Source organism: Scheffersomyces stipitis, chromosome 2 (assembly GCF_000209165.1).
Source record: "Scheffersomyces stipitis CBS 6054 chromosome 2, complete sequence".
Lineage (NCBI taxonomy): Eukaryota > Fungi > Ascomycota > Pichiomycetes > Serinales > Debaryomycetaceae > Scheffersomyces > Scheffersomyces stipitis.
The window spans coordinates 380856-398851 of NC_009042.1; the positions used below are offsets into that span (position 1 = coordinate 380856).

A 17996-nucleotide genomic window follows, 5' to 3' on the forward strand; every position below is an offset into this window, starting at 1 on the left:
AAGAGTTTTAATCCAATGTACATTATTTTGAACCGATTCTACGTAAAATTTCAGACTACAATCGTTCCTATACCACCGTTACCTCGGAATTTTGCGTAACCCTCTGAATAAATATTGTAGGTGGCTCCAATTATATTGCCCGATAGCACAAATAAGCTTTCAATGCTCGGGAAGAGTAAAGTTGAACGACAACAAGGCAACTTTATTCAAAATTTGCCTTGTTACCACTAATACTAAGTAAATTTTCGAACAATATTAACCTTGCTATCATGCAAAAAGATTTGATCTTTCACTTAATTGAGAGACCAGTAACGGTGGTAGTGTCGTGAATTCCAAAAATGAAAATCATCATTAGCGACATCGAAACAGTTCAGCACACTTGAACGTCGTTAAATTTGAATGCGAGTACTCTCGACTTATGTATTGAATCCCGGATAGACCCAAACCTCAGCAAGAATTCATTACCGACTAGATAGTCTTTTGCCCAGGTACTTGAAGGCTCATTTCGAATCAGTCGTGCATATACGTGCCTGGTTGGAACCATATAAGCAACAAATACCTTCAGATTCTCGTCATAACCAATTCTAGCGGAATATAAGCATCGAGCATTTTCATCAGATATAGAGAACACACTTCTTGTGTTCCATACAAACATACGTTGTATGTGGAATAACCGGTCAATGGAATTTCCGTCAAAGACCTCTAACAGTACACGCCGCGTGCTATACCTACGCAAGCCGTAATCATCGAGTGAAATGTTTCTTTCACGCCGGTCCTCAATAAAATAGCCCCTAATTTCATCATCTTGATTCACAGTGAAGGTTAGTAGGGATTCGTTCTTCAAAGAAAATTGAAGAGTCGACAGATGGTAAGAATCAATATGTTGTACACTAGAAGCTACTTTGTCGCGGTCTCTTCTATAAAATAAAGAAGCCTCATGAGTTTCGTTGGTTTCAGACTTCAATATCTCGCCTTGAGAAGTCAAAATGTCTTCGTTTTCCCATAGTAAGATATTGCCAGATATGTACCATTCTGCATTGACTTGATTATCGTCCTTCAATGTTGGCTTTACAGGAGACAGAAATGTAAAGCTGTTAACACTATGATCGTCCGTCAGGGAAAATACGTTTTCGACCTCCAAGGGAAACATATCGTTGACTGGTGAAACAAGTTGAACTTCTAAGTTGGATTTCTGATCCCATAAAAGTGGCAAAAAGGTAGCCAAATTTACTTCATAAATAAGTCCGGTGAAGCTACCAGAAGGAGCGATGGGTCCAGAGTAAGCACTGGGAATGATGGAGTTGGAGTGAAACAAGGTAGCTTTTGGTTCGATAACAGCAATTAGTTCTTCATTAATGAAAATGTTCAAACGACGAAACGGAGAATTTCTATTTTTGAAAAATTCGACGTCAGACTTTCCAGCGGAGACAAATAATTCTAGGTCGGCAGCAAATGTCTTTCCGCTGAACTTTGGTAATTCAACTATGAACTTGTCGTTCTTCGACATGTCAAATACTTCTCCATTTGCTTTGGTCAACGCTATTATATCGTTAGCAGGCTCAGTCGAATTGAAAAGCGAACGCACTGTGATTGGAGAATCTATAGCAGGTTTTTCTTTTTCGCAGTTAGCTAATGTAAGAGAAAGCGAAAAACTAATTTTGTCATGGCTTCCTTCCAAGATTTGTACTTTGAATTGGTTGATATTTTTACCGAAGAGTGAAATATACTTGGAAATGTCTTTAGTCGTGCTTGAGTAAGTTGTAGTACCTGTCCTAGAAAAAGGTGTGGAACTTCTCCATACTGGATGACCATCGATGGAGATTTCAATCACATTGACATTTTCAGTGTTGTCTCCATCATTGTTGGTGATGTTTAGTGTCAAATAAACAGAGTCAAATTCGAAGTCTTCAAACTTAGTGATAGTAGCACTCAATGCGTTTTCTAATTTCTGGTTCTCGAACACTGTACTATTCCTTGTTTTTGCCTCCCAGGGAATCCTTTCATATTGGGTCTCCAATACATTCATAGGTTCTCCATCAATTGGTGTCAATGTCACACTTTCTTCTTCTTCGATGAAATAGTCAAAGGATCTGATGGAATCGTTTGAATAGCGGTATCGAACAAACAAGAACAAGCAAAATGAAAGCAATGATAGAATAATACTAAATATGACAGTGAGGACCCACTTTTTAGACATCGATTGTTTGAAAGGCAAAAGCCGATAAGAGACATCTAAAGCTTTTTGGTAATACTTATTATCTTGAAAGTAGTAGGTGTGTTTTTCAGCCACTGCTTCATTCTCCAAGTCTTTGTCTGACATTTTGACAATTCATTGAGAAGAAAATAATTCAAATATAGTTTCAAAAAGACAACCGAAATTCGTATAATATATTCTAATTATATTTGAATGATTGAAATTAAGCGAGGGGCTCAAAAAATATTTTAAGTCTCTTAAATTCAGTTTCTTGAGATTGCAAGTTAGACGTATTTCCGAGGCGAGTCATGCAGAATTCCGAGGGCTACAGGTGCAATTGTATGGGAACTGATTGTATTGTATACTGTAGTTGGAATTTCGCAACATCTCGCTCTTAGTTGAATATCACAATTCCAATAGCTCCGTGAGGGGTCTCAACATTCACGTGAAAGGTGTGGCCCACTATAAATGGGAATCAAATAGGTTGGATAGAATTAAATTAGACAAATCTTCTATTCCTCATAATATTGGATTAGTAGGATTTAACCAAAAGCCAAATTATTGAAATTTCCTTGCCATGTCTTCTGAGTACGGTGTCCTTATCTACGACAAGCCTGATGCTGATAGAAGAAAATTTTTCAAAGAACACATTGCTGGAATAGCTCCCATGGTCAATTCTGGAGTTATCAAGGTTGCTGGAGCAATTTTCAAAGATGAAACAAGAACCAAGGTAGTCGGTAGTTCGATTCAATTGGCCGCAAATTCCAAAGAAGAGGCCATTGAGTTGTTGAAGAAGGATGCTTTCTACGTCAATGGTATCTGGGATCTTGATAATGCTGTGATTACTTCAATTGCGACAGCAGTCCGTATTCCTAAGAAGTTCCCTGGAACCAATGAAGAACTCTACAAGCTTTAGATAGATATTTATTTATTAGTTCAATACATGGGCAAATGTCTCAACATTTTGAAATAATTTACCGAACACATCGCGGAAGTAGTTAGTGCTTAGTATCCTGATGATGCTAAAATCATTTACCCACGCTTATTCCAGGAATTCACATAGAACAAGGGTGGTAGAATATTTAGCAATCACAGTGTTGTGGAGACCGACATGCTATTTCCGCCGTTCGGAAATACTGTACAATAGAGCTCGATACCAAAAGGGTAAACTTGGCATGCTATAACAGTAAAGGAATATATATCAGCATTGACGACTCCCAATAGACAAACAATTGACACTATTTATATGATGGAATATGAAGGATATGTTCAAAAGATTGAGTTATTTTGACTTATCAAGGATTCCCAAGACCTCGTTGTGAGGAACTGTACCACAAAAAAAGGAAATTCAGTAGGGTTCGCATGCAAGGAGGATTAAAATCAGATGGCTGCACATATAATGGCATTAACTACGAAGAGAGTAGTTGCCATATTGTAACTCAACTTCACTTCACAGAAATCCTTTTAGTATATGTTCAATACAACTTTTAGGTTTTGTGTCCAATTTCTAGCCATGTGCGCTGTGCTGATAACTGCAAAAGAAGCTGATAAGCACTAAAGTTGATGCACAGCTTATGCGCATCACTCTCGTATTTTTTTGTACCTGTGCAAAGAAATAAGTGCAAGAATGGTGCTGGAGGTACTCCGAATCTATTTGATCTGTTTTACACAAGTGTACTTGGTTGTTGTGTAGAACGAGCAGTAACTTAATGTCCACACAAATAGAATTTTGTTAAGAAAACAAGTCACTTCTCGTCCATATCCATGCAAGCGGGCATCAGTTTACAAGGCCAATAGAACAGGCTTACTGATGAAGAAATCGAGAGATTCAGCGAAGGCTATTTTCAGCCCAAGTATTGGCTGAAGTTGACAAAGATTTGATTTTCCTATTCATGAATGTGTTCAATTGAGAAATGAACACTACATCACCACCGAGATTCAAACCTACGAAAAGAGATATACAACACACCATCGAATGATTTAGGAAAACTGAAAAGATATGCTTTACTTCTCTCTAGTTTCGTGAGCGAGCCTAGAGAATCCGTTACTAATTGGTCATCAGGTCATTGGACTTGACTTAGAATTTCGTCTTTGTACAAGCACAGAATAAGTATCTTCTTCTCTAACATTATTCTAATACTATTTCTATAACTAATAGTATGTACTTCCTTATGCTGGTTGCAAATTATCAATGCACGCCTGGTAAGAGTTCACGTATGTATTTTCACTCGTAGAGAACTCGCCAATTACAATGTAGAGGAATAAGCAAGAAATACAGATTATACGAGTAGGAAGCAATTCACTTTCAGACAAAACCTTTAAGTTCCCATATACAATTTACAAGAATCAAAACAACTTGAGCTATTTATACCTCTTCCTAATTCTCAATTTTTCTGTTTAAGAGAGTATTTAAGACAGTGTAAGATCCACTGTGTTCTCATAGAAACTTTTCATAGAGTGCATATCATACAATTTTAATTACATAATAGACTTTTCTACACAAAATGAAACCACCTGGAAACAACTGCCTCGTTGATACTTTTTCACCAAAGAAAGCTTCCGCTCCACTGAAGCTGAATAGACGTGATTGAATAGATGCGATTATAGTAGAAGAGGTTCTCAGTTTAATTTTTCAACTCCAATTCAACTTCGTTTATATCTATAGGATTTTCACACGTAGAATTATTTGTCTCGTTCAACTACCATCCATTTATAGCCGGTAAAGATGAGCTGGTATTCTGTTGATTCGGAAATTGAATCGTTGGAACGAAGACATGCTGGTCACCACCACACAGTGAACATAAAGTATGGATACGTGATATTAGCACTTTCTATTGTCCACATGGTGTTGAGCATTTCTGGGAAAAAGCTATACTTCAAGAACTGGGCTGAAACAGGAAGAGCTTCCAGCTGGTGGAGAAGTGTTGTGTCGATTCCTTTTTGGGTGTCGACTTTGGTCTGGTTGGCCATATTTGCATTCCTCAGCATTTTCCACATCGAAGAACTTTCAGAGAATTACACCACAGCAGTCAAGAGACTCGGAAGAATGGCATACTGCTTGGTTCCTTTCACGATCTTCATAAGTCTCAGACCTCCCAATACTGTAGGCTACCAAAGTGGCTACTATTTGGAGAAGTTGAATCTTCACAAATGGATCTCAAGGTTGATCTTTGCTACAGCGATTGGCCACGGTCTTGGATTCTTGTACAAATGGACGAAAGAAGGTGCTTTGGCAGAAAAGATCTTTAAGTTCGACAATTTCCTTGGAGTCACCGTTTTTGCCTTGATGCCGGTGCTTATATTTGCTTCTGTAAACGTCATGAGAAGAAGAAATTATCGTTTATTCTACATTTTGCATAATGTTACCTTATGGATGTTTGTGGTTTTGATCGCATTCCACGCAAGACCGGGCGTCCCGCTTTTGGCAGTGATCAACTTGGCATTGTTAGGCTATCAGATATACCAGAGATTCTTCAAGTCGTATTATTTACACGATATCCTGGTAGTGGAATCTCCCTACTCTAAGATGCAAATCATAAGGATCCCCAGACCAGAAACCTTCCCTTCCTACTTACCAGGCTCTCACATAAGATTGGGGTACCTGGCGACAAACATCAGCGCCTGGCTCTATGCTACCCACCCCTTCACAATTGCTTCTACAAACGACGATTCGGAATCCACGTTGGACTTGGTCATGAACAAGCCTGTCAACTTTCCCATTGACATCACTTCGCCATACACCATGACTGGTCCATTCCCATCGTTGCCCCCACAGTTTTACACAACAGCTAGACACGTGAATATCATCTGCGGAGGAAGCGGCATTTCGTTCGGTTTGCCCATCTACAAGTACTTTGTAAATTCCAATAGATCTATACCTATACGCCTTATCTGGTGTATACGGAGTCTGGATGATACATTCATTCTTGACCATTTGCTTCCTGAAAGGTCCATCGATGTACAGATTTACATCACCAGTAATACTGGCAGTTTGAACCAGCAACAATCTGCCTCCACGATCTTTGACGAAGAGGCAGACGCTTTGTTGGAAGGTGATAGTACTACCAACATAGAGATGGCTAATTTGGCTACTGACAAAGAAGAAAAGAAAACCGACCATTTCAACACCATTCATGATGGTAGACCAAACTTTGACGACGCATTCGGCAATTTAGCTGCTGCTGTTGACGTCGATGAGAAATGGTTGATTGCTTGTGGTCCTCGTAAGTTAATCGATGATTGCCGCAAGTGGACTAAAGGCAAAGATATTGAATTCTACTCGGAGTTATATGAAATGTAGCATACATAGATCGGTTATCAAGGCAAAAAATGAAAATACGATATTCAGATGTACTATCAATACTCTACAATGCAATTTTTATAGTTCAAAGGTATAGCAAATGCCAAAAAATCATAAAGCTCGCACTCAGGATTGAACTAAGGACCAACAGATTTGCAATCTGCTGCGCTACCACTGCGCCATACGAGCTCTACGTTTTCGTCAGACATGGCTATTTAATTCAAATTATCACTCATCAACCGAATTCTTGAAATTGCCAAAAATTGGGCAATCCACGCCTTAATTTGCATCCCCGTAAGTTTCCGAACAATCCCACCAGTGAGCTAAGTCGCTTGTAGACTCATGGGCTACCCAATAGTGCTACCGGGGACGCAGGAAGCACACCTATTATGACAGAATCCCTTATTGAAGCTTTTGATAATGAAAAATTTTTGTCGAAAGAAAATGTCGCTCCTGATGCGGAATCCGACGACACCCCATGACTCTGTCGCAGATAAGCAGGTTTATGGCCTGCAGAACACAGAATTCTCGCAGCAAGAATGGTTGCAAAATCTCTCCGACGAAGATTCTTCATCTTATACTCCCACCTATGCCCAAATGGCTGCTCAGTTCTCTAAAAGGACCTCATCGCAACCAATCTTCAAAAATCTTTTGCTCTCGAATTCCGAAGACTTGAACGTTTCGAATTTCTTAGACTCCAATTCCACTCTATCCGAATGGAACAAAACGTCACAGACACGATTTCCTGCCACATTCCTGATTACTCTCCACAACACTTTGAAGCTTTTGCTGAAAGCATCCAAGGCAAAGTGTATGACCAATTCTCCTTATTTGGCGACCAATTCGACGATCTTCTAACCCTGATGCAAGCATCGCAAGGGGGACTACATGATCTAAAATTCCCCTGAAGAAATCGCCCAACTTACCAAAGCCGATCAGGACCATCTTGAAGAACTTGACCAGCATCTTGCCCTTCTTTTTCTCTGTTAATGCTCTGAAATGATAATGATCTCATTCGTTTCCCATTTCCATTGCGCACTCTCGATGATTTAGCTGGTATCAAATTGATGAACAGAATTATTCAATCTTGTAGGGACTTTGAAAGTTGAACATGAACACCCATTAAAACTGACTTTCAGACCCCCTACCCAGTAATATTATGTGTTGAGTAGGTTCAAGATTCCTACCCTCTACAGTGGAGCTGGTGTATTCAAAAGCAATACTGTTTTCGGCTCTGTAAAAAGGCCAGAAATGGGCTATTGGAGCATGATGTAGAATAGAAAGAGGTAATGCTTGAAATGGGGTACTTAAGGAACTAAAAAATGGCAAGAGTTTTAAAGTTTTGACTTCTTATCACATTTTGACATTTTTGCGCTGGAAGATCCGAAAAAACTGATCTTCACATAGAACGACTTCTATTTTGTAGGTTTTGCCAGTTGTAAGTACATCATTAGTTCCCATACCAGCATATACTTACTTATATTTCGCTGTTGAAGACATCTATTTTGGTTAGTTTTGGTAACTAACACTGCAGCATTTATCTCCCGCATAATAATTTTATTGCGCGTCTCATTTTGCGTCTGCGAAAGATGATTTAAACAATTTATAATCATTTCTCTGAAAACTCTACCACACCTTTCTTTGACTCATTTCCAAAAGTAATTCCACACATTTGATATGTCCACATCAAAGGCACTGTGAATGAAGCATGTCTGTGAAACAGGAATTTTCCCCAGGCGCATGTTTGGCTACAACAGCCGCGTATTCGACCTCCCAGTTCACGTTTAAAGATCTTCGTGATTTGAATGACCCACTGCTATCGTACTTGCTGCCACTCTCTGTGATATCGCTTATAGATCTAAATGCGTTTTTTGCCCAGGTGGAGCAGTTGCGGTTGGGTTTGCCTGTGGAAACACCTGTAGTTTGTGTTCAGTGGCTGACTTTGATCGCCGTCTCATACGCTGCTCGTAAGTTTGGCATTGGCAGATTGGATACCCTCCAGTCCGCTAAACAAAAGTGTCCCAATCTTGTGTGTGCCCATGCTGCAGTTTTCAAAAAGGGGGAATCGCACTGGGCATATACTAAGGGCTTGCCCAACCAGGCAACGCACAAGGTGTCCTTGGATCCTTATCGTCGTGAGAGTAGGAAGATTGTCAAGATCTTCCAGCAACATTGTGATTTGGTAGAAAAGGCTAGTGTGGACGAGTCGTACTTGGATTTGGGAAGACTAGTTTACAAAAAACTTCTTAGCCTATTCCCCCTACTTGCTGAAGGTCAAGATTCAGATTATATGCCTTCGTTGCCCGACACTTTACCTGAAGAACTTCAATTTCGTGGGGTCGTAATAAAGTCTACCGAAGAAGAAAACCTCATTCAAAATAACACAATCATGAGTTTGTCGCAACAATTTCCCGAGGGACCACCTACAATAGGTGACTGGGATGATGTATGTATGCTAATTGGATCTATGATTGTCTTGGATATCCGTAAGGCACTTTACGACGAAATGGGATACACCACATCCGCAGGAATAGCCAGTAACAAACAAGTTGCCAAACTTGCTGGTGGATTCAAGAAACCAGACAACCAATGTGTGATCAGAAATCGACTGACCTACAGTTTCTTAAACAACTTTGAGTTGAATGACGTTACCAGCATGGGTGGCAAGACAGGAGATTTCGTGCTACAGAAATTGAGAGTACCGCCTGACAAGGGGATTTCGTACATCAGAGAAAACTTTACTTTAGAGGCTATTGAAGAAGAGTTTAATGATGATATACCTTTGGCAAAGAAGATATACGAGATTGTGAGAGGGAACCATCGCCGTGAACTAGTGAATAGGATGGATGTAAAATCAATGATGTCCCGCAAGAACTTCTTGGCGAAGCACCCAGTGGAGACATTGAGTGATGCTGATTCGTGGATTAAAGTGTTCGCAGGGGATTTGTACAATAGAATGATCGAACTTGACGAGGAGAATTTACGTTTGTCAATGCTGCAGGTTTCAAACAAAGAAAAGGGTGTCATTAAAAGACCCAAAACATTGTCGATTAACTTAGGTACATCGAGTGGAATCCGACGCTCTAAGCAAGCCCAGTTGATGCAATATAGTTCTTTGGATAGGCTATGGGAGCATTTTGAGCAAATTGGATATAGAATTCTAAGAGATCTTCTTGAAACGATAACAGAAACAGCAAAACTCAATGGCGGAAGAACGTTGAAGGAATTGGAAGCGCAAAGTCTTGATCCCAGGAAAATAAAGGTTGCGTCCATTAGCCATCTTTCATTAACCATTTCCAATTTCATAAAGGCTAATGATTCTAGTCTTATAGACTCCTATACTGGAAATACCGAAACCGACAAGGAATCCGCACAAGCGAAATTGAAGCAGATGTTTGATGAAGTGAATAAATCAGCATTGGAAAAGCAGGAAAAGGAACCTTCCCCTGCTCCGCAGCCACGAATAATATCGAGCGAAGACAAATCCTACATCAAGAAATTATTTGACGACTTTCAAATGTCCAATCATATCGAGGAAGCTTCCAAGAGCCCTAAACGTTCAGAAAACAAGGCACAAGGCTCTTCCATGAAAACGTCTTCCGAAAAGCACGATTCAAAATATATCAAAAAATTATTTGAAGATTACCAAACACAAGCTTCCTTGGACCTCACGCTCAAGAGCAATTCCGGAATCCAGCATGCTAAGGAGGAAAATACTAAAGTCAGGAATGCCAAAGAAATACCACGACCTAGGCTGAAGAGTCCAGCCCAAAATCCCCCAAAGAGGAAGTTGGATATTTTCCAATCTCTTCAAAAACGCCAAAAACCTCAAAGCAAAAGCACGGATGACTTCCTCAACACTTTATTGCAGACCATGTATTGCCCTCAATGCAAGGAGGAAATCGACAATGCTGTCGAACATAATGATTTCCATGTAGCGATGGAGATTTCCAATAGAATTAATGGGCACTAGAATACCTTCCGAGAACGAATCAATTGTCAATATGTAATTATTCAACTACTAATTATGTGTATGTAATAAATATAGCACTAAGTTTCCATATTCATAACTAAATTCATAATTCTCTCCTTATGCTCCTGTTGGTTTGCCTTCTCTCTTAGAATAGTTTCGGCAAATTTTGTATCGGTTGGTAGATTAAGCTGTTTCACGTTAGTTTTCTTTCCGCTCTTTGTTAAGAGACTGAAGCCAACCTTGCCTTTATTTTCGGATGGTTGTTCGTTGGCCACTCTAGTTGGGATGGGAACGCTGAATTTACCTCTTGATGATGATGCAATACTTTGATTGGACACGTACGAATCTAGGACGATTTTCTTATATTCTTCTTCCAACTCATCTGCGAACTTCTTGTCCTCTGCTAGCTTGATTTTTTCAGTTTCCGTAAGAACGCGTGTATGTTCCTTAATGTCCTCATCTTCCAGAGAATCGCCGACTTCACTTTCTCCATCACTTGATCCAGATTCATCATCATTATCGTCATCTTCTTCCTCTTGGTCATCGTCATCATCATCATCATCTTCATCATCATCCTCATCATCATAGCCATCATCATCACCATAATCATCTGAATAGTTATCGATTTCATCGTCTTCAAAATCATCATCATCTTCAACTTCGTCTTCGTCTTCGTCATCTTCAGGTTCGTCATATTCGTTCAGCTCTGCTCTCAACTTGTTTCGTTCCACAACACCCTGCAAGGCCAATACAGACTCATGCAAGCCAACAAACCTTACCATGCCCGTATCAATATATTTCACTAGAACATCATTGATTCTGAATTCCAATTCCATAGGGATTGGCTGTTCCTTGCAGTAGGTGTAATACTGCAAAAAAATCAAAAAGTCTCGCAAGGCTGAAATGTTTACATCTTCTTGCTCGGAATTCTTCTGAATTTTCTTCCTCCGCCTTCCGACTTCTACCACAGATCCTATAGACATCAATAAAAGACAGCATAGCTGGACTCTAAAATAGTTGTCTGGCAAATCAATAGATATACTTCTATTTCCTGGAAGTGGCTGCTTATTTGGATGTCCGTAAGTAACAATCTTGTATAGCAAATCTCTTATGAACTTGAAGTTAACGAGCTTGTAGTTGAAAATATCCGAAATGTACTTGATATGGGCCATTCTAACTCTGTTTAATCTGTAGTCGTTTTCTTCGAGTCCACGAATGATTTTTTCTATAATGGTATCGACAGTTCTGGCCAATACGTGCTTATTTTTCTTGGACATCTTTTCCAAAATTTCCGCAAGTGACGGAATATTGTCATAATTCAAATCCTCAGGACTAGACAAGCAATCGATCAAAACAAAATAATTGTCCTTATCAGCTCGATAGTCTACCCTTCTAAGTTCGACAGAAACTTGTGAGGCTGTCTTATTTGTCAACTCGACTTGTATGAGTCTTCTTATATACTGTTGAACGACAGTGAATTTTGGTTGTTGCAAATTGTTTACTTTGGTTATTGGCGGATCTATGACAACAAGCAAATTACGAATAGCCATTTTCTCATCGATAGTAAGATTTTGCGCTTTCTTCTTTTCCTTCAATAGCGAAATCATGCTCAACATCAACTCACGATACTCAGTTTCATTCAACAAAAATCTCCCAGCATGTTCGTAGAAAACAGACAAGATGTCGATGTTATTTGATGAAGTAATGTTCAAAGTCAAAGTTCTAATCTTATGAAATATAATGTGGGTGGGAATCATCTTGAATTTGATCAATTCCACAAAGAAGTAAATATTCTTAAAATTCAATTTGTTATGATATATTTGTGATCTAAAGCCTTTATCGAGGAATTCGATCAATTCGTGGATTAAATCAGACAAATTCGACTCGTTGACTTTTAGGAATCTGCAGTAGTACTTCAAGTTGCTAATCTCTGGTGTCTCTATGAGAAATTTCAAGATTCTATTTCTGGTAGCCTTGTTGTTCAAATGGAGGTCATTGAAATCTACAACTAGTTGGTCAACGTTGGATTGGGGTACATTCTCTAGTTTGGATAGAAAGTACTCTATTTTTTCACCATCCTTGGTTGTGTTGATTTCTGTAGGTGGGTATTGTTCTTGTAGTTCTTCTAAAGTAGGTATCTTTGTATAGAAATTCTTTTCTCGGATATCGTCCCATATTCCTCCCAATTCATCTTCGTTTAGAGACTTTTGTTTTACGACTTCTACAGTGGAAGATTCGGATACCTGGCTGCTGTTCTCAGTAAATAATTTCGGAGGTGTCATTCCTACTACACCTCCCAAAAATTCTGCTGCAGATTTGAATTTTTCCAACAATTCAGATACTTCGTTCAATTCTGAAGTGTGTTCATCGAGGATTTTACCAGTTCTGATAGCCGCCTTCTTGTTTCTGCTAGCAACGCTTATAGCCTGGCGATTGAGGTCAACCTGGATGCTGAAAACAGCCTTCGTGTAGATGGTGAAAATTTGTCTCCAAACGTTTTTAACTTCAGAACTAAGCAAATCGTTATTCTCATCATATATTATGTGTTGAAATCGCTTTAAGAAAGCCTGTAAGACTCCAAGCGAGTTTCCGAGATTTATCTCAAAGTTCAACACATCTTTCAACACCGGCGTCACAATAGGCTCAGCAGCTGACTTGGAAAATTTACGCAATATATCATCTGGCACCATATCTTTAGTACAATCGTTAAGTTTACGAAATATACCAATTATGTAGAACTCTCCAATTAGTCTGAGTACGTTCTTCTGCCGTGAGATGCGTGCAATTTCCTCTTTTTCTCTGTCCTGGTCATTCAAAACCAGTTGGTGGGCACGAATTGGATTGGCTACTCCCACAAGGAGGTTTATGAGTAAGTACGGAGCCAATTGTGTAGGGAACCGTTGGTGGAGAGCCAGCACGACTTCCATAGCGGCCAATATGTCATCAGATCTCAGCACCTTGAACAAAGCTTCGGACAAAGATGTGATGATTTCTGAAATGTACTTTTCAAGCGAAACTGTCTCGATATCCTTGAGTATCGACTTGTACTGATCAGAATTAATGCCTGTGCGGACCTTCTTGATGAAAGCTGTGTTTTTCTTGAGTGAGGAATCAAGCTTGTTAGCTGTGGAAAAGACATATTCTCCCAGCCAGGCCTCTCTGTTCACCAGAGCCAATTGGCGTCTACGAATATCAAGCTCAGACTTCTCCATGACATTCCTTTGTGAGATATTGTCAAACTCTTGTGGTAGAATTGTTTATAAATTGAAGAATAGAAATATTGTGGAATCCGTCTTGTGAAATCTTTTGTCTAATTCATTTCAGTGCGATCCAGATTTTTGATAGCGCTGCTGCGAAGAAATGAATCTACTGGTAAAGAAAACGGAGATTCAAATGAAAGGCGTGAAAAGGCTCGATAAAAAGTAACAGGTAAGAATGCAAAGTTCGTTATACCTGAACGTGTATCCCCTTACTGTACCTGCCATTATAACCTCTTTCTTCTCATGGTAGCGCATACCTTTTAGTGACTTTATACATTGACTATTTACAATATGCTATATACATTTACACCACGGGAGCAGTACCACGAACTCTACGGAACACTCTTCCCTCACCCAAGCCGTACTTGTTCCTCACATAGTTGACACTTCTGTCGAAGCGTTGTCTCCAGATATGGGCACCTACAGCAGTTAAATTATTCTTCAGGGCAAAATCTCTAATGTCGAAGTTCTCTCTGGCAATGTCACCAAGAGTCAACTCTTCAGATTGTCTGAATACCCACAAACAAGCTCTCTGAGTTTGGGCATTCTTCTCAGGCACCAAGGGCTGATAGTCCTTGAAGGTGAATTTTTCACCCTGGCTAAAGAGCTTGCTGGTATCTATGACGTTGTCTACGTTGTCCAATGGAACGTTAGCCAATCCGTATTGCAAGGTAGTAGAGTAGGAGTTGGTCTTCAAGTCTGGAGTGTCTGGGTTGACCAAGACTATAGAGTACAAGTTCTTTTCTTCTACAGTCTCAAACTCCTGGATTTGGATAGTGGGAGGTTGAGATACAGCAAAGGCAGGTAAGACAGTGCCTGGTACCACCCAGTCAGCGAATTCTTCTTTGACGTTATGAGGGAACTTAACTTTTACGTCGACTTTAGGATCCAAGGTGGGCAAAGTGTCTGGAATCATGTGGAGTTGTTCCAATCTCTGCATGGTGATCATCAAGTCGTATGCTTCCCATTTTTCTTTCAACAAGTGTCTGTAGACTGGTTGAGACTTGTCGAGCAACTCGACATCAGTATACTCAACATTGTACAAGACTTCAGGGTTCTTAACTTCGGCATCGACTAACAATTTGTCGATGGACTTTTTCAAAAATTCGACTTCTTTAGTGCTTTTGGCTTCACCCAACCTCTTCTTGTAACCTTCGATTTCTTTGTACTTGACTTCAGCTTCCTGTTGCAAGAGCTCGTATGCCTGTTTGAAAGTCTCGTCAATGTCTTCTGGTGAATGATATGCCAATCTTCTGTTGTAGTCCGAAATAGAAGCTGGGCCCTCTTCAGGGTTAATCTTGTGCAACAATCCTTGCTTGACTTCTGGCGAGTTCAACTTTAACGAAGCCAGTCTTTTGGAAAAGTCAGTCCAAATTCCAGAAGAAGTGCTCTGGAATCTTTTCGAAAACAGAGCAACATTTCTGGTGGCGATTCTCACCCCACTTTTGGCTTGCAACATGTTGTAATTAATTGTGTTGGTGAAGATAGAAGACTAGAAGTTTGTGAATGGTGAATTGTGAATAGTGAAAAATTCAGCTTTGATAATTTTTCAGACCACGATTTACGCACAGATTCTCATAAGAAGGAGATCAAGTACAGAGAGCACGAAAATGCATCTAGCCATGCCTTCAAATGTATTTCTTTCTATGAAAACTGTAAGGAAATAATATATAGACGGTTGAAGATATTTTCATGGGATTTGAATCCGTCTTTATGGTAATTGGTTCAAGTTGTGCAAGCTTCCTCTAATATATACTATGTAGCTTATACTCCATTTTTCTCGCAGTCGACTCCAGCGTGCACAGAATTACGCACAATATAACGATACACTGTACTCTTATTCCACTCTTAGTCTACCATACAATACCATATATTACGTAGACATAGCTATTATACAAGTCCCAAACAGAACAAAAACCTAATATAGAGAAGTAAACCTATTAATAAAATCAGAAAACGTAGCTGCCATCACGTTTATGATTGCAACTAGAGTTTCGTAGTAACAGAATTGAACAACAAGAAAGCCAGAGTCTACATCAGCTCTATCTAGAGAGAGCGTTATCCTTTTTATTTTGCCACGTACGACGGCGTCAAGGGCAACGTGTCGAACTTCATGAACTTCTCGTCGTCGCCGATATTCAACTTAGGAAACAATCCTGGTGCTAGAGGATTCATTTCGTCTTCCTCGTCTTCTTCATCAAATGCCAAATCTGCACCATCACCATCATCTGAGTAATAGAATTCGTCGTCGTCTTCCTCTTCGTAGACACAACCAGTTGATACGTATTCGTTAAAAGATAGATCGACACAGGATGGTGATGCCGATGAAGAAACATTTCCAAGGTATGCATCAGGAATCAACACAGGAGAACGCTGACCAGCAAACGTCTCCTGAAATGACTTCTGGGTTCTGCTCTGAGTTACATTATGTGCTAAGCTTTGAAACAGGTCCTTATCTGCTGCACTGCCGTGGAACGGAATCTGACAAATGAGCCCTGTCAACTTGTTGTAGTACGTATTTACATCGAGGTGGAGGTTGAGATTAAGCAATTGCTGCGGCCTAGAAAGTGCCACGTTAGTCTGTCTTAAGGAGTCTGAATTTTGCATAGAAGACAGCGACGGCCGTTCCAGCGGCGATCGAGGTCGATATGGCGATGTCTGTCGTGACGCTATGGATGCTAAATGTCGTGTAGAAGGTATAGGAGGTGTGAAAGATTCTGGAGAAGGTGAGGTAGCCAAGTTGATCAAGCTGTTGTTGAACTCACACGACTCCATCTGGTTGAGAAACTCATGGTACAGCTCCACTGTTCCGTAGTCCATGGTGAGATATTATATGAAGTGATATTGTATTTGTTGATGTGTTAAATGCTTAACGCAGAAGGGGTATAAGCGATAGAATATGCGACAAGAAATGGACTATGTTGAAAGATTCGTGCCTCACTTCGTATATCAAATTGCTCCGATGAATATAGTAACTGAAAACTATGAGGCCCTCTGAAAGTCGGTTTTAGCCCTGAGCTTTTGTCTACAAGAAATATTTCGTGTGATTACTCCGTAGTGAGACTGTGGGATTGCCGGAATAGTGCCAAAAACAACTAATGTCTATCTCAAGTTGTCAAATGCAACCGAGTATACTTCTCAACGGTATACGAGTGTAAGTTCAAGGACTTCTGAAAAAGTTACGGCGATCAGACAACAAGTGGCTCCCACTCCCTAATCTCAAGATCCACTTAACCTTATTAAGTGAGAGCAGCACGGCAATGTGGCTCTATACAAAGTTGGAGCAAACAGAGTTACTCTAGCGAAATAGACGTGGTACAACACGCTAACAAGAGTTGGCTAACTGACTTCCACCAAACAGTACGTAAAGAAAGATATGGGCTATTTTTTATACAAATTCTCCATTTCAGCTCAATGTCAAAATGCCATACGTGATTAAAATTAGTTCCACACTCAAGGCACCGCAGACTGTGTGCAGGAGATGAAATTAGATAACCTCCACATCTGAGGCATCGTGTAGAGTAGATCGAATGGGGGCACAAAAAGACAGGCATTTATGGAGACTCCGATTTGTATCTTGTACAACTGGCTACTTAAGCGATTATTTACACGGCATGAAAACAGGCGCACACAGAGCTTCCTTTTTGGCTTCATCTCCAACGAATCTGGTTCCGCTTCCGAGGCTCTAATATTTATGCATGCTCCCAAATTCAGCTCGTAAAAAAGCTAAAATTGCAATTATGACTCTTGAGCATAAGGCATAGGGCAAACGGCAAAGAGCTGCCACAATGAGAAGAAATCATTGCGACACAATACCAGACACATATCCAGAGATAATGCACCCAGTTCCAGTCGAGGTTAAGTCTGGAGGTTGCGATTCCGCTCCCATGAGCTTCACCATGCCGTTAGTCTTTATTTTTCCACTTCTTCTCAGCAGGAAAAATTGCAATTTTCAGCTAAACGCGGCATTTGGTTGAGATAATTACAAGCATAGAAACGTAACTGCTCGGAGGTTTTGTTCCTTCTGGCGATAAACTACATGATGGAACATTTCCATGCTGAAGCATCAGCCCATGGGTAGGTCGGGTTCAAAACTAGAGAAAAGGCTCAAAATATGAACATTTCAAAGTCTGCGCCGGTGCCGCTCCGCCCTGAAACGGCTTTTTCTTTTCCGCTCCCTTTTGGGACGTTGACTACGGCACTTGAACGTGACCAAAGGCACGTGAACACTTCTAATGGGCCGAAAGACTAGCAGACAGTGGTGAATAT

The 17996-nt window shown here is 40.1% G+C and overlaps 8 protein-coding genes across 8 annotated transcripts; 4 read left to right on the forward strand and 4 right to left on the reverse strand. All coding sequences in view use genetic code 12, as the record gives it.

Annotated features, from left to right (window-relative positions):
• Positions 1-370: 370 nt before the first annotated feature.
• Positions 371-2320, reverse strand: PICST_29483 (predicted protein; the record flags this gene model as incomplete). The annotated part of the gene is made up of 1 exon (XM_001382797.1): positions 371-2320. The coding sequence occupies one exon, from the start codon at positions 2318-2320 to the stop codon at positions 371-373; it is 1950 nt and encodes a 649-aa protein (XP_001382834.2).
• A 451-nt stretch (positions 2321-2771) lies between these two features.
• Positions 2772-3110, forward strand: PICST_40466 (predicted protein; the record flags this gene model as incomplete). The annotated part of the gene is made up of 1 exon (XM_001382270.1): positions 2772-3110. The coding sequence occupies one exon, from the start codon at positions 2772-2774 to the stop codon at positions 3108-3110; it is 339 nt and encodes a 112-aa protein (XP_001382307.1).
• Positions 3111-4919: 1809 nt separating this feature from the next.
• FRE3.1 (Ferric reductase, NADH/NADPH oxidase transmembrane component) lies at positions 4920-6531 on the forward strand (the record flags this gene model as incomplete). Its single annotated transcript, XM_001382271.1, has 1 exon — positions 4920-6531. The coding sequence occupies one exon, from the start codon at positions 4920-4922 to the stop codon at positions 6492-6494; it is 1575 nt and encodes a 524-aa protein (XP_001382308.2). The 3' UTR covers positions 6495-6531.
• Positions 6532-6938: 407 nt separating this feature from the next.
• PICST_29486 (predicted protein) lies at positions 6939-7352 on the forward strand (the record flags this gene model as incomplete). Its single annotated transcript, XM_001382272.1, has 1 exon — positions 6939-7352. One exon carries the CDS (start codon positions 6939-6941, stop codon positions 7350-7352), a length of 414 nt encoding a protein of 137 aa, XP_001382309.2.
• An 850-nt stretch (positions 7353-8202) lies between these two features.
• On the forward strand, positions 8203-10467 carry RAD30 (DNA polymerase eta subunit; the record flags this gene model as incomplete). The annotated part of the gene is made up of 2 exons (XM_001382273.1): positions 8203-10215; positions 10279-10467. 2 exons carry the CDS (start codon positions 8203-8205, stop codon positions 10465-10467), a joined length of 2202 nt encoding a protein of 733 aa, XP_001382310.2.
• A 77-nt stretch (positions 10468-10544) lies between these two features.
• Positions 10545-13711, reverse strand: NMD2 (protein involved in decay of mRNA containing nonsense codons; the record flags this gene model as incomplete). Its single annotated transcript, XM_001382798.1, is given in 3 exon segments — positions 10545-10913; positions 10947-13271; positions 13287-13711. The coding sequence occupies 3 exon segments, from the start codon at positions 13677-13679 to the stop codon at positions 10545-10547; spliced, it is 3087 nt and encodes a 1028-aa protein (XP_001382835.2).
• Positions 13712-13984: 273 nt separating this feature from the next.
• On the reverse strand, positions 13985-15186 carry MRPL35 (mitochondrial 54S ribosomal protein YmL35; the record flags this gene model as incomplete). The annotated part of the gene is made up of 1 exon (XM_001382799.1): positions 13985-15186. One exon carries the CDS (start codon positions 15184-15186, stop codon positions 14032-14034), a length of 1155 nt encoding a protein of 384 aa, XP_001382836.2.
• Positions 15187-15794: 608 nt separating this feature from the next.
• PICST_40869 (predicted protein) lies at positions 15795-16547 on the reverse strand (the record flags this gene model as incomplete). The annotated part of the gene is made up of 3 exons (XM_001382800.1): positions 15795-15919; positions 16106-16287; positions 16396-16547. The coding sequence occupies 3 exons, from the start codon at positions 16545-16547 to the stop codon at positions 15795-15797; spliced, it is 459 nt and encodes a 152-aa protein (XP_001382837.2).
• Between the last annotated feature and the right edge of the window lie 1449 nt (positions 16548-17996).